This window comes from Cinclus cinclus, chromosome 6 (assembly GCF_963662255.1).
Source record: "Cinclus cinclus chromosome 6, bCinCin1.1, whole genome shotgun sequence".
In the NCBI taxonomy this organism is placed as follows: domain Eukaryota; kingdom Metazoa; phylum Chordata; class Aves; order Passeriformes; family Cinclidae; genus Cinclus; species Cinclus cinclus.
The window spans coordinates 45,367,384-45,383,017 of NC_085051.1; the positions used below are offsets into that span (position 1 = coordinate 45,367,384).

Genomic DNA, 15,634 nt, shown 5'->3' on the forward strand with positions numbered 1-15,634 from the left:
ACCTTCAAGTCCTAGTGTATAAATATTTACTGAAAGACTTGTTTGTCTGAAAACATGAGTGAAAATAATTTCTCTAAAATAACTGGCAAAAGATAAAATTGACTATTATAAGTATTATAAAATAAACTCAAGCAACATACATCCCTTTGTATGCACAAACACTACACAGTTTGTGTACAGGTGATAATGAAAAACATAATGCATTAAAATGGAACGCCAGACTGTAACAACAATTGCTCACTTCATACTATGAAATAGTAAATTAATGCAATGCGAATATATTTAACTTCACCGAAAAGGATTAAAAAAATACATTTTATCTGCAAATTTCCTCCACCTTCCTTCCAAGAAGCTGCAACAGTTCTGAATAAAAAAATATTATTATATTAATAGTTTTAAATGAGGTTCAGAAAAACTATGAGCTGTAGACTCTTACCATAATATAAATAACTGTACAAAACCCACTTCTGTGTCAGCTTATTACCATGATTCCATCTACAGCAGAAATGCAGTCATTTACCTGAATAAATGTAGACTGGATGCTCTTCCCCCAGGACCCCCAAGGCTTTTCTAAGTTCCACAGTAACAACTTCAGATTGTTATTGTAGATAAACGTGAATCCTACCTGGCCTGTTGCCACATAATCCTTTAAGGGATGAATAGCAAGGCAAAGAATGTCATCATCATGACCCAGATAGAAGCGCTGTGTGTTCTGCTGCCGGTTGTACACCACTCCCACTGCTGCCACATGGTATACAATTTCACCAGTCTGCGTGTAAAAGAGATTGCTTCGACAGTCGTAACCTCTGTAACTGAGTAAACAAAAAAGTTTTGTTCACCAAAGTCATAAACACATATATTGAAACTGAGATAAAATTACACTGGATTGATTTTGCGAGTCTGAAACTCACATTACTTACCAATTACTTTTTTTGTGTTTTAAAATTATGAATATATTTTCCCATTCTTAAAGGAAAACAAATTTATCAATCTAATTTCTACTCAGACATTGGTCCTACAAGCACTAGTTTAAAAGTGGCACTTAATCGTTACTTTCCACAGCTAGTTTAGAAGAGAAAGTAATAGCTAGTAATTTTTTCAGACCACATGGAGAAGTTGAGCATGCAACATGTAGTTAAGTGAAGGAGAAAATGTCCAAAGTATTAGTTTTGGCTATTTCCTACTGCTCAAAAATCAGGCAGCAAAACATGATTGTTTCTGTAAACTTGATAAGAGAAAACAAATTATTTTTTTTTTCCTAGAACAGTTTATTTTTTTGAAGGAAAACATGTCTGCTTTCTTAGTGATACAGGAACTAGCATGAGTAGGCCAATTCCCAAGTGAGGTCTGTATGAACTATCTCAGTACACTCATTTCTTCTGAGGTGTGGCTAAGATAATGAAGTTATATATTCCTTTCCTTACATACAACACAACCATATGCACAGGGGAAGTAATGAATCTGTAAGGCAGCAGAACAACTGTAGTTGAATGACTATTCCAAAAACCATGGATCCATGTTCATAAACACTAGGTCTATGCATTACTGGTACACAACAGAGCACACACTTGGAGCAGATTTGAATACAATGTATTTCTGTTGGCTCACCTACATTACCCACAATGGTACTTATGTCATTGTATGATTAGAAAAAAAATTACTAAGATCACCACACAAAGTTTTTAAACAGACCAGGAGATAATCCAGGTCCACTGCTCCCCAGAAGAAGGATATTGTATTTCACAAACTTGCATCTCAATCTTTTGGAAGACGGTGAAACTGCTCCCTGCCCAACTTCTCTAAGTTGTCCAGGTCCCTCCAGATGGCAGCACAGCCATCGGGTCTGCCAGCCTCTCCCCCCAGCTTTGCACTGTCTGCCATACTGTGAAGTTCAAAGCTGGGTCTCATTAGAGCACAAAAAAATAAAAAGTGAACTTCTTAAACCAGAAGAAATTGTGGTAGCACAGAAATAAAGCTTTTAAATAATGCTCCCTTCAACTCACTGTTAAGATTGGTATTCACAGGCACATTCTTAACTTCAGATTTGGTCTTAGTCCAGCAACTTTCCAGTGTCTCCTGAGTTACTGTCCCTTCAAGGTGTCTAGCAGAATTTCTCTTCACATTTGATCTGAGGCACAGCTATGTCTAATCCCTGCTCTTCTCAAAGTGACCAACAGTTCAGACTCGCAATACAAGTGCAGGCTCTCCAGCCCTGCTTTGCTCTCCCTTCACCCACATCCTTCACTAACAACCTTCCCTTGCAGCAGCATGTGCAGATGTTTCGGAGCTGATTTCTGCCTAACCCAGAGATGTCTACTTGCAGCCTTCTTAGATGTACAGCCACTAGGTAAGGAACAGAATACACAATGACCTAGAGTAACTATGAAGAAAGAAAACAAAAATAGCCTATCAACATATGTAACATCATAATTTTAAATGCATGACAACACTCGGTGAGGGGCAGGGATTTTAAAACAGTCACAGTGCCAAAGAAGATACCTGAACCTATTGTTGCTCAGATATCATTTTCCTGTGCTTCACTCTGCACTACGTTCTGCTGAACACACTGGATCTTCTTAGCAAGCATAGAGTAATTAAAAGAAAAAAAAAAGCCAAATATTCACCCTAAAGGAGAATATTAAAAACAAACAAACAAACAAGAAGAGCACAAAAAAAAAAAACCAAAAAAAACCCCAACATCTATGAAAATATGCACGCTGAAAGAAATACTGTACATTGAGCAATTTCTTGCAAGCTTAGCAGTCCCCTATAAAAGTAAAAGGTGTGAAGACAACAACCGGGTTTCAGGTCCTCCTACACACAGCTCAGAAGTTCAGAATTTTCCCAGCTCATCATAACAATTGCCTATATACCCTAAATTAAACCTAGTGGAACTGAGTACATTAATGCCATGTATCACAAGACTACTCAAAAATATCCAAAATGTATCTAGGATGCAGGAAAATAGTTCTTATTACTCATAACTTCTTGTGATAGAAGTTAATTTTCATTAATTTCCTCTAGTTATTACAAAAAAAAATACAATCGTTTATAATTAAAATATAACATACTTTTCCAAAAAATTAAGTAGTGCCAACAAAGACTCTTTGTCACCAAATTAAACACATTTACGCTTTCCCATGCGCCAGTTTACTAACTTCTTGACATTACAGGTGCTTTTCACCAGAGGGAGAGTAATAGGCCTGGGTTAAACAGCAATGAAAAGAAGCATATTTCAACATAGAAGATCATTCCCTAAGAATTTTCTACACAGCTCCATAATACTTACATCTCTATATTATTAAACCAATTTAGAACTGAGATTACTAGCTAATCTCTGAAAAAGCATTAAGAGAAATGATTTATTCACATGTGTAAAACAAACAAAAGAAATTTACAAGGCATCTTGATATAAATTGATAAAATTGATCTTGATATAAATTAAATATAAATTACAAAGTAATGAAAGCGAGTTATGTATTGTAGTTACTGGATAATATATAACAAGGCACAATAAAAATAAGACTGTATTCTGCAATAGTTAATTATCCAGGACTGATTCAAGTAAAAATGACAGCAATTATCAGAAGAAGCTGTAGCTTCCTCAGTGCTTCATACAGAAAAATAATCACCATTATCAAAGTCATGAATAGCAGGGGCTGCATTCAATTTGAGATTAAGACATGTAAACATAGGTGTTCACATGTTTGTTAGATACATTAACTCCTACATTTTAATCAACAGTTTTGTAGCCAATACAGTCAATTGAACCTGCAGGGCTGCTCAGCTGGCCAACTATCATTTCATTTTAGCTGAATCAAATCACTTCTTATGCTCCACTGACTACTAACTGGACCTCCAATGACTGTGATGGAAGTTTAGATAGATACATAAAACCATCTCCTTTTGGGCACATCACTGTGAATTCTGTAACCTGAAGCTGAATCCTACCCACATTTGCACGTTACAAACCTATATCCAACTAACAGGCAACTTCACAAGTACTGTCCTCTCTGGGAAAAGAGTCAAAGCCCATAGTTTGTCTAATCTTGTAAGAGTGTCAAAATTTACATGTTACTCTTCAAAGTATATGTGGGAAGTTTCCACATGCAGTCCAACCCTCCCCCAAAAATCTCTAGAAGAACTCAATGTCAAAACTATCATGATTGAGAACAGAGTCTTTAGTGGAGACTAAAGGTAGAGGCCTATTTTTAAAAAAAATATTCTGCATAGCAGTAGTTTTCTCAAGAGGACCCACTCATAGGCTATTCCCTTCAGATATTATTTGTAGGTACTTGTAGGAATCCATGCAACGTGTTACAAGGCTCTCCTTACAGATCATTCCCATGTCATGTTGAAACTGTTACCTAAATATCTTACAGTAAGGTTAGTTCAGTGAATATCCTGAAACTCAAACTAGATTGAGCTTAAATATTCTGAATATTGAAAAATCATTCTATGACTTTATGAATATTCAAAAATACAAAAAAATAGTGTGAAATCAACAGCATAGCACTGAGAGAATATGCAGCATGAGTGTTATATGTGCATCCTTATTTCCTGTCAAAAAAAAGAAAGCATATAATAAGCATTGAGTCCAAGAAAAAGGTTCTTCTGAATAGTTCATGTTTCTGAACCACCATCCCACCAAAGACATGGCAGAATTAAAATACAGGAATAGTCAAAAAGAGGCCAAATTTGTACACCAATTTAATGACGTGTTTCTGATCATGACTGCATCAGATATCTTAGAGAAAGAACACACTAACAGAAGTTCTTTCCTCATCCATTTTTGTCAGAAGCTGGCTCACATACTCTGAATTTTATTCCCTTCCAAAACAGGAACTAACCAGAGGTTTAAGAGATTTCTTACAGGTTATCAAGAGATTTTTAGAAATTTGTCTTTCAAGGCAGTTGAAAATTCAACACACAAGACCATCAAGCTCAAAAACAAAGAAAAGAAAAAGAGCTTCCAATTCCCCTAATTAAAAAAATCACCACTTCTTACATTTTCAAGGAACATCCAAGACATTTCCATTGCAGCTAAAGAAAGATGAAGAAAAGCAGACTTCCTGAATCAGAGAATATGCCTATTACTCACTTGGATGTGGGTCACTTTAAAGTTAACAGCTTGGACATTGAGAAAAATCTGTTGTTCAGCATGGATTCTTCATTAGTTTTCTTGATGCCCATTGGGTAATCAGACAGAACTCAACAGGACATTCTACTTCTGGTCATTCCTGGATATTCTGGTCAAGCTTCACTTCTGTTGTGAAGGAAATAACAATAATACCAAAGATCCAGGGCCCTTGCTTGTGCTACATCTTCAGGATCATTTGGTTTTATTCTTAGACCAAATTTTAAAGACTACATACAGCAGCTGTCCACCCTAATGCATTTTCTATACAGATATAAAAATCTTCATCTGAGAATTCTGGAGCACCAAAAAGAGAAATAAAAACCCCAACTCTGTACCAAGCTTCCCAGTTGTTATTATTTCCAAAGCTACTACTCAGACTACATGTCTTCTGCAGACAAAAATGTTGATTTTAATATTAAAGATTCTTAGCCAATTAATTTATTAACCATTCCATGTGGAGCCCTACTAAAATTGTTTAAGTGCCATTATAAAGACAGACAGTATCACTAACTTTTCCCTGCAATTAGTTAGATCTGAAAAGATGTTATATTCCTGCAAAGAGGTATCTTTTGAAAGGAAAACTTGACTTGCAACAACTTATTTGAATAATGGTTTTGGTTTTGCTTTATATCAAGAGAATGTATATTTCTGATCATTATTCTAATGCAGTAACATCTAGTACCAGTTTGCTTTAAAACACATCTTTTTTCTAATCAAAATTCTTCTCTTATGAAGAATTATGGGAAAATACTAATCCTAATGATGAAATCATAAGATTTCAAGGATGCATCCAAAAGTCATTCTTCTACTCTAGCACCAAAAAGATAATAACCTCATTTTTTAACAAATTTACAAGACATATTAAGAATTACATTTAATTGCTAAACTAAGAGAGGAACATATAAGTTGTTTCAGACTAGGTACAAATAGTTTATGTATATTTTTTTAACAAATCACTGCTAGAAACACCACTTTGTCCAGAACCCAGTCATCTTCAATTACACAAGATTTCTGTTCTAGCTATCAAAATCATACATTAAAGAGAACTATTGCTTTCCAGATACCGAAAAGTATGGGTGAGATTACTGAATACTTTATTTAGTCACCTTTACTCAAGCAGTAAGTACCAGCTAAAGTTTGTGTGCAAATTCACTTCAGAATTCATGTGTAGAATTAGTATGCTGGCATCAAAGTTTTCTATTTATTTAGTGCAAACTTATTTCTACAGATATTAATCAAAACAGGGAATCAAAATGCAACAGACATAGAAGTCTTTAATCAGATTATTAAATTATTAATACCAGTCTACAAAATCAGTCTGTATGTATATTTTAAAGAATCCTAGTTCGCATACCCATGAACAAAATGTAGTCTTATACTGTTCCCTGGAGCTCGCTCACGTCTCTTAGAAGCTGCACTTTTTCTTTTTTCTTTGCATTGCTCTTTAAGTTGAGGTAGATCTTCTTTGTAAACCTTTAAGAAAAAGCATACTTAAAAATTAAAAGGCTCATCAGAAAACCATGTTTCTGAGAATTCAGGTGCTGTTATCACTCATGAAAATGTTATTCCGACTCCAATACCTGTAGCTGGTGACTATGTAGTGCAACATGGTTTTAAATTGCATTCTAGGATTACATGGAATATTTTTTCTCTCTGTTAATATTAACACCTCACCTGCAATTATTAATTAAACATTATATTTTAATAACCTTGATCTTTTGAATGCATCAGGTAAAAAAATTCTAAACATTTTGGTCAGTTCCCGTGCAGTCTCTCCAGTTTTGAGATTCAACAGTCTTCATAAATGACCAACTTAAACCCCAGGAAGTTTCCAACTGCCATTAAAACTAAAATCTTTACCTGTCGTCGATAGGTGATCTGTGTCTCTTGCTCAATTTCAGAGTCCAGCTCTGGAACATCAGACTGATCTGAATCTGATTCATCACTATTAGAATCAACCAGACTCTCTGTCACCAAAAAAAGGGAAATAAAAAATTAAGTAACTCAAATTACAAGCCAGAAGTTTTAAAGTTTTTTATTTGATAAACAATGCTTAACTACAACATAAACTGTAATAATTGAAAGGAACAATTCTGCTGCGACATAAGAAATAAGTAATAAATATGATAATTTGGGGTTTTGGACTGAGTTAGCTTTTATTAGCTAAAATTATTTCATTGGCTTTAATGTTAGGAGGAAAGGAAACAAAAGAAGAAAACTAAATAATAAGTATAAAGCAGAAACTAAGACTTGAACAAAATTAACAAGGGGTCCAAAGAGAAACTTCTGTTAAAGTGAGCCATTGAAGCAAGAAGAAATTCTTCAAGTAGATTAGGGGGGAGGGAAAAAATTAGGGAGGGAGGTGACTGCAGAGAAAAAGGGTAGTCATATAAAGTCTGACATGTAGGAAGAGCCTATTATTGTTTCCTTCTGCATTTGTCACTGACAGACAGGTTCAGCAGTGCATCTGTATTTACCTGTTTGCTGGATCCACACTGATACATATTCCTCTGATCTGAGCAATTAAATGGTGAAACAGCCTGTTTTATTGCAACTCTATATTCTCATCTCCCCAAAGGATTCTGTAAATTCCTTTAGGAATTTCCAAGGGAGGCACTCAGTTAACTGTTTTGACTTTAAGGAACTCATGAGAATAATTGCTTAATTAGTTACTAGTGGAAACATGATCTTAATTTTTTCCCAAACATTAAACACCTATATTCTGCTTTCAAAAAAAATTAAAAATTAAAGAACCATTTATAATACTTTAAATTATTCTAAAGACTTCAAAATTTTAAACAAATTAGTATAAAACCGCATTTTTCCAGTGACATCTGAGCATCCAGTTGTTAATTTAGTAAAGGGTGATATATACAGAATTCAGAAATCTATATGTGTGATTTGAACTTTTAAAATTTTCCTTCACAAAGGAAGCACAGCAGTGAGGGGTTTTTCATACCCTTTCAAGCCTGAACACACATGTGTGATGGCTTGACCACTGGCCAAATGCCAGTGCACAGATTTTTTTCATCTTCACCACAGGTCAATTAATGCTAACGCAGGACAACAGGGCTCTGGCAAGTATTAGAGAGCTCTATCAGGTGCTTCAGGCACCTGCAAAGTTTAAACATTCCAGCTGTTGGAATTGTGCAGACTGACAATGTTGAATATTAATTTCAATAACAGCACCAAAGAATTTTATCTCTCTTTTAGCCTCCCTGCCTTCCAAATCTTTTGTTGTTTTTTGTTTTTTTATAATATTTACTTACCTTGGGGTGCTATATGAAGAGTGTCCTTCAACTTGCGGTCGGGGACAAACTTCCACTGAAAGACAGAATGATCAGCTCCCCCAATGGAAACAACCCACTGGTGATCGTGTGACCATCTGACATTTGTCACGTGAGCAGAATGACCAAGATACTTTTTAAACTTTGCTCCTAGAACAAGAATAAAAATCTCTCTCAATATTTGTGAAATAAATGTTTCAGAAAATCAAATTATGGAACCCATAGAAAAAGTAGTGCTTAATAAAGATATTTTAATTACTACTGGTATTTTAATCAATAGCAACAACTTTTTGCAGTTTTCACAAAGTTTAATGAGTGTATAAGATACATTTTTAAGTTGAAATTCCAAAACATAATAACTTAATCGAGTTAAGCACAAGAACAGAAGACACATGAAAATGCTGTATGAGGTATATTGGAGATTTTTAAAATTTCACTGTATTAATTTTATTTTACTTTTTACAAAGGAAGATTTTGAAAATTGTTACTTCTTCTTTGAAAAAACACAGTTATTTAAATCATGCATATTTAGGTGTGTGAAAACACCCCTATATCCATGCTTGTAGCTCGGGTCCCAATGTACAATGGGAATTCAGTTTTAAGCACTTTTAGCAATTCATGTCCTCCCACATTTAGCAGTAGAACTGGTAGTAGAGTCCAGCTACCTCCAGCTAATGTTTTCATGGCTACATAACTACAACACAATCATTAGATGAGTTACTGAAATGAAGTTTCTAACAGCACTCCATTAGAAGTAATCTTTATATACCAGAAAGGCTTCACTGTTTCAGAGCTGTTTGAAGAACTTCATTCTACACACCATTCACATTTAATGCTGGCTACAACTGCATGAATAGGTCTTAGCATATGTCTGCAAGCTTTATGTACTTAAAGAAATGTTTTGGGTGTTGTTTTTAAAGACTGATATTCCTCCATTTTTTTAAACTCTTTTGAAAAAAGTGGTATTAAAAACCAACTCATTTTCCAGTCTTCTATTACATTTTTCTTGAATAGTCGCAATTTTAAAATATGCAGATAACTGAATTTAAAAGGCACACCTTTTCTTAGACATGGGTATCGAAAGAGCTTTACTATTCCATAATCATCAGCTGTAACCATAACTTGACCAATAAAATTCGCATCCACAGAATTTATATCACTTATATCTGAATATTTGGGCCAGATTCCATTAACTTCAAGGCCAGAAACACAAGTCCATGATGCCCACTGAATGCCTTTCAATTCCTCCTTGTTTGTTACTTCTTTTCCACCTAAGCAAAAAAATAAAGAGACAATTTTCAACATACACTTATGCAATTTTAAAGAATGTAACATTTTAAAAAACTCTCTAAAAATCAAATCCAAGTGTAACAGAATTAAAAACTGACTTCTGAAACTGTCCTGATCTTATATTTCTTATTATGACCAACAGTATCAGTGAGAAGACTTATCAAGGCTATTTAACAGAAGATTATATGTTTGGCACTTCATAACTCATTATTTCATGGTATCTGCTTGAGGTTGTGTTATTTTTTATATGTTTATAAAAAACACATGTAATCATTCTAAGATAAAGTTCATTAAAAATTCTGTTGCTGAATGATTGTAGAAACTTGGACTACTTAGAGCAAGAACTGAAAAACTCATATCTAGCCACTGCAAATTACTAAAGCCACCAATTTTGTGCTTAGATCTTTTACATTATTTCACAGCAGCTCTATCTGTAATGAGATTGATCCAATCCCACAAGGTAAGAGCTTTGGAACTGAGTCAGACCAAAGGCCCATTAAATAAGTGCTGTGTCTTCTGGAAAGGCCAGAAGACAAAGGCTGGAGCAATGCAAGAACAGTGCGAGCAAAGGTGAAAGCCTTGAGTCAGACTGGACACACCCCTGCAGAAGGTGAGCAGGACAACAATTCTGTTCTCAGCCTTTCGATCACTAATCCATGTAAACAATGATTAACAACACTGGTTATATCCATAACTGTCTTGCAGGTCTTGTGCAAATATTTCAGTAACTTTACCGCAGTACTTATTCAGATGTGGAGAATACTCTTAGGAACTTACAAAAAACTTCCTCTATACCCCCGTGCTTTAAACCAGGATTTACCTTTGGGTTTTTTTTACAAAACCACTATATCTTATTTCTGTTATAAGTAACAACGTGAAGGCAACCCAGAATCTTACCTGGCATTCTGTAAAAAAGTCTCCTTCCATTGCCATCGTTGGTCTGTAAGTATTTACTGTCTGAAGACCAATCCATATGCGTGATGAAGCTTAAGGATCCAATACATTCCCCAACTTTCTTGTATCGCTGAACAACGCCATATATATCCACAGAGCTGTCATTGGAACCAACAGCTAGGAAATTCCCATCTGGAGAATATTTGAGTTCATGAATAGCTTCTTTCCTGTCTTTGATATGAACAACCTCAGTCATATCTCTGTAGTATGAAAGAAAGCATGCCATAAGTAGAGAAGAGTCTCATCATACTGTCAAGTTCCTAGTCTAAAAAATGAACAAGATTGTTAAGAATTATAAGTTTATAAACAATTATATCTTGAACTTAACTATCCAGTGTGCAAACACAACACTGCTATTTTAGAGCTGGTTAGGGCTTCATGGAGAAAAAAAAGATGGAAAGAGAGACACAAGGAGGTACTTCACCAGGCTGAGGAACAGCAAAAAAAAGGAACTGTTCAAACTGAGTCCACAAGAAAATTTCATCAGGTAGATTATGAGATCTTTATTCACCCAGGGAAGGAAACTTCACTGACATGAGACACAAATCTCATTTTCCCTTTAGAACTGTGGGACCACAGCAGCACAAGGCAGTACTGGTTTTTTTAAGCATAACATGCTGACAGCAGAATTCCAACACATGGAAAGAAATTAGAAAGTAATGAAAATTTATTTCTTAGTAATTCAAGGATAATTCATAGATCTAAAACCTAAAGTAAAACATTTCCTAGAACATCCTCTTCAAATAGACCAATGTACTTTTTCAAGAATGGGTTGTTATAGAACAACATGAACATACGTAGCACACATTTAAAAAATTTGAGAACCCTCTGCAATTTAAAACAAAAATGTAAATGATAACATGCTTGGCCACGAGAGTATCAAAATACTAATAACATTTCTATTTTTAAGGTTTGCAACATACCTGACTCGAAGCACGGTGAACGAGCCATCCTTCATTCCAAGAGCAAGATGGATTCCATCAGTGCTAACCGCGGCACAGCGAATGGGCTCCTCCATGTTGCACCGGGCAATCAGAGCGTGGTCTATTAAACTCCAGATTCTAAAATAAAGTCATTATTTCAAATGTGAACTGAGCGTGCATCTTTGTCATAGATAAGATGAAGTCCTCAATTTCTGCACAGTGCTGGATGTGGCAGTATCCCTATTTTAAAATAATTTTCCACAAGGAAAATCTAAGACAAAAGTGTGAATTTTGCATACAGCAAGAAATATTCTTATATTTTAAAAGGTGGGAATATTTCTAATGAGAAAATATGGGGACAGATTAATTTTTATTTTCTGAATATAAAAAATTATAGCATATGACGATGCATACTTTTAGACCGCTCCTGCAAAAATTCCACTATTTTGCTAACTATTTTAACAAGAAACATTACATAACAATTAAAGACTTTGAACAGCATAAACAACTTTTCTTATTAAAAAGTCATTATTGATAATTCCTTGTAACTAATAATATTAAAATAGGTAAGTTTTTATAATGCTGTAGATTACATCTATTATTTAAAATAGTATCTGGAACTTGAGAGTAATATTTCAATATTAGTAACTGAATTATTGATTTGCTTAACTGTGTTACACAAAAGATATTTAACAAAAACACAAAAATACATTTAAATAATAAGAAAGGGTTGTTTTGACCAAAAAAAAAAAATAGAGATGAACATGTAAGAAGGAGTAATTTGGTGGGCTTTCTCAGCACTTACATTCTGTTTACAATGCATGGAATAGGTTTGATGAAATTCACACATTAAAAATTAATTCTCAGCATTTTGAAAAGTAAATATGGTAAGAGTAAAATGTATAAGTTTTTATCACAGTTTTTTCATCACAAGCTGTGCCTGCTTAATTCCTGAAAAGGAAAGACTTAAAGGATACTTGTCTCTGAGTGCTCAATGTTAGCCTAAATGAAATGTTTTCAAATTTCATATGTGGGAGGTTTTGGGAAATACATACTTCCACTGTATTTTATTACTGGGGATCACTAATTTCCTGCATAACTTAACTGTAGAAGGACATCAATGCCACATTTTACCTACTTGAAAATGTACATGTTTCAATTAGGTTACCTACAAAATTAATTGATTGCATAAAACTGTATGCAGTTTAACAAAGAAACAAGATTTAACCTGACTGATCGATCATCACTTCCAGTCATGGCCAGGGGTTTTGTAGGATGAACAGCCAAAGCCCACAGCTCTCCTTCACAGTGCCCCTGCATTATCAGGAAAGGCTTATTACGCTCATGCACCACAATTTCAAAAATTTCACTATCTTGTGTCCCAACGAGTATATGGTCTCCTCTCCAGCAAACACTTCTTACAGAGAGACCTGTAGGAGAGATTGTTACTGAGAGATACATCCTCAGAACATGTAAAACAAAGGTAAAGTAGCAAAAGACAAAGCATAAAAGCAAGACAATGTTAAGTATCAATATCCCTTCTCTTATTCCTGGATTTACTTCTTTTATTCCTTTTATCTATTTCATATATAGTGACATACTTGCCCTTGGAACATGAACTTTTTCATGACTACTTGGAGGATTATATATAAAGTATACCAAGAAGCAAGACAGTGAGCAGCAGAAAATGCAATTAAGAAAATGGGGAAGAGGACAGGTAATAAAGGCAATCCTCAGAAGTATATAAGAAAGAAAACGTGTAGGGAAAAGAATCTGGAAACTCATTTTATTCAAGTTAACTTTTTTTCAAATCTACTTGCTCTGTCATGAGCATTTGAGAAGAAAAAAGTTTATGGTGAGAGTCTATTACATCAGAAACAAAGGAGGAAAATTGAAGCGGAGAACGAGTCTGAAAGAACGAAACAGGGATTGAAACAGCTTTCAGCTACATGCATCAGGACTGGGAAGCAGCAACTCAGTAATTTAAGCTTAAAACAGAGCCATTGTACAGCAGGGCATATTTAAAATGAAATATATTGCATCTCGTTGCAATATTTCACAATCTTGGCGGGAATACCAGGTCAATTACACCATACAAAGACTTTGCTTGTATTCAGTTATACATTGACACTGAGTGTCTCTTTGCTATCAGACATTCTAGCACATTTTCAAATTCTTGGCAAGATATTAGGAAATAAAAAAAGTGACTGGGGGCAAAGAAAATCAAATGCCAACAAAAGCAACATTGTAAACAACAGTAGTGCATCAGTACATGTTTGTATTTTTATCCTAAATCATTACAGCAACAATATGTGAAACACTCTATGTAAAATTTTAGCATGACATGAACTGTAACTGAAGTCATAGTTACAATTAAGCAGTATTCTAAGTTCCATAAAACTGTAGATAACATTCAAAGAGTTTTAATGAAAATTTGGATAACTCGCAAATGAAATTGTCGTATTCCATTGTTTTATACTGAAGACCTCACTGCCTCTAGTTCTCTTAAAGCATTACTGCTCTTTGTTAAAAACTGCTGTGCTCTAGAACCAATGTGCATAAAGAATTAAATCTGTGTCTACATTGTCATCATATGTACTATTTGTGAAAGTAACTGTGACCTTCATACTAGTGGGCATGATCTATTTCAAGAAAATAGCTCATAGTAACATATAAAAAATAACATTTTTTGGTTTTAGAGTCTTTTCTTGTTCAAAGCACTGATAAATTTCCTATGGTATTGGTATATCAAAAGTGACAAACTTCTCATTACCTTTATATCCCTGGTCTGTTTCCCTGAGATCAATCACAGTAATTGGTTTAAAATTTAAGTCCCACAAGCGAACACAGCCATCCCTGCCACCAGTAGCAAACCCCTCTTCACATGCATTCATGCTGAAAATTCCTGCCTAAAGAGAAAAGAAAGTTACTTCTAACAACAAACACAGATTGGAGAAAACCAGTATACAACTAATACAAGCTTCGAATACGATAAAGTCAAAAATGGAAATAAACTCAAAACAAGCAGAATTAACAATAAGTGATAAACAGTAAGTGAATTGCTGCAAGAATGCATTCCTTCTGATGCTCATCATCATAGTGATGCTGTATCTTATCCCTAGCAAGAGCTTGGTTTCATATCCTCTTGCCCTGGGAGCTGGTCCAACTCTAATAAGTGTCAGCACGAAGAGCTCCCATAATCTCTGTTAGGTTTACTTTGTTGCCAGAACTCAACTGCTATACAAAAAATTTTTTATTTCTTAAACCAAGGAAGACTGATTTAAAATATAAGTTTATAAATAAAACTTAAGAAAAATAATCATGGTGCTATGCCATTGAAAAAATTCCTATAAATTCTTATTTTAAAGGCAAATATCAGGAAACAATACCTAACCTATTTTCTTCAATTCACTTGATACATGTTTTCTTCAGCATAACAAAGAGGCAAGGATTATCTCTGTAGTATTAACATTAAGATATAATAGCCACATAGTCACTGTATTTGATTTAACATGATACATATCTAAATGGCATACACACTATTGGGGATTTTTTTATTTCCTACACAACTCACTAGCCTCATGTTCAGAAATAATTCACACATTTCAGTAAGCAAAGCTACTGAAAGGGCAACTTTAGCTGATAAGCCTATGAGAAGTTTAAAAAATTGCTCTATATTTATTTAAAGCATATAATATTCAGCCATGACAAAAGAGAGAATTAGAAACAATGGAAGATAAAATCTGTCTCTATCTCCTGCCCAAAAGAAAGTAGAACAGCCAATAATATACATATAACTTCTGTAATATTAGTCTGAAATTTCAGTATGGTAAAGAAATAAAGGTAAGGTTCCAACAGTTCTTTAGCTAGGGCTCAGATTTCATAATAATGAAGCACATTAACTGCAAAGATGAAGGCAATTTGCAAAAGAGAAATTGGCTTTTGGGGGAAAAAACACTGTACACCCACAGAGCAAATTAGGATACAAGGTGACTCGTGAGAATTCTGGGGTACTCATGACTATTATCTCCTATGAGTAT

General features: G+C 34.5%; 1 protein-coding gene across 4 annotated transcripts in view; it reads right to left on the reverse strand.

Annotated features, from left to right (window-relative positions):
- The window catches only part of EML5 (EMAP like 5), a 95,717-nt gene that overhangs the window by 47,309 nt on the left and 32,774 nt on the right, over nt 1-15,634 (reverse strand). For all 4 annotated transcript variants that reach the window (XM_062494466.1, XM_062494465.1, XM_062494464.1 and 1 more), the window contains exons 6-14: nt 14,368-14,503; nt 12,823-13,024; nt 11,595-11,732; nt 10,615-10,871; nt 9,486-9,698; nt 8,410-8,577; nt 7,001-7,107; nt 6,495-6,613; nt 626-812 (exon numbers count right to left, since the gene is read on the reverse strand). In XM_062494466.1, the coding sequence (XP_062350450.1) occupies nt 626-812; nt 6,495-6,613; nt 7,001-7,107; nt 8,410-8,577; nt 9,486-9,698; nt 10,615-10,871; nt 11,595-11,732; nt 12,823-13,024; nt 14,368-14,503 (1,527 nt within the window). The remainder of the gene's footprint in view (nt 1-625; nt 813-6,494; nt 6,614-7,000; nt 7,108-8,409; nt 8,578-9,485; nt 9,699-10,614; nt 10,872-11,594; nt 11,733-12,822; nt 13,025-14,367; nt 14,504-15,634) is intronic.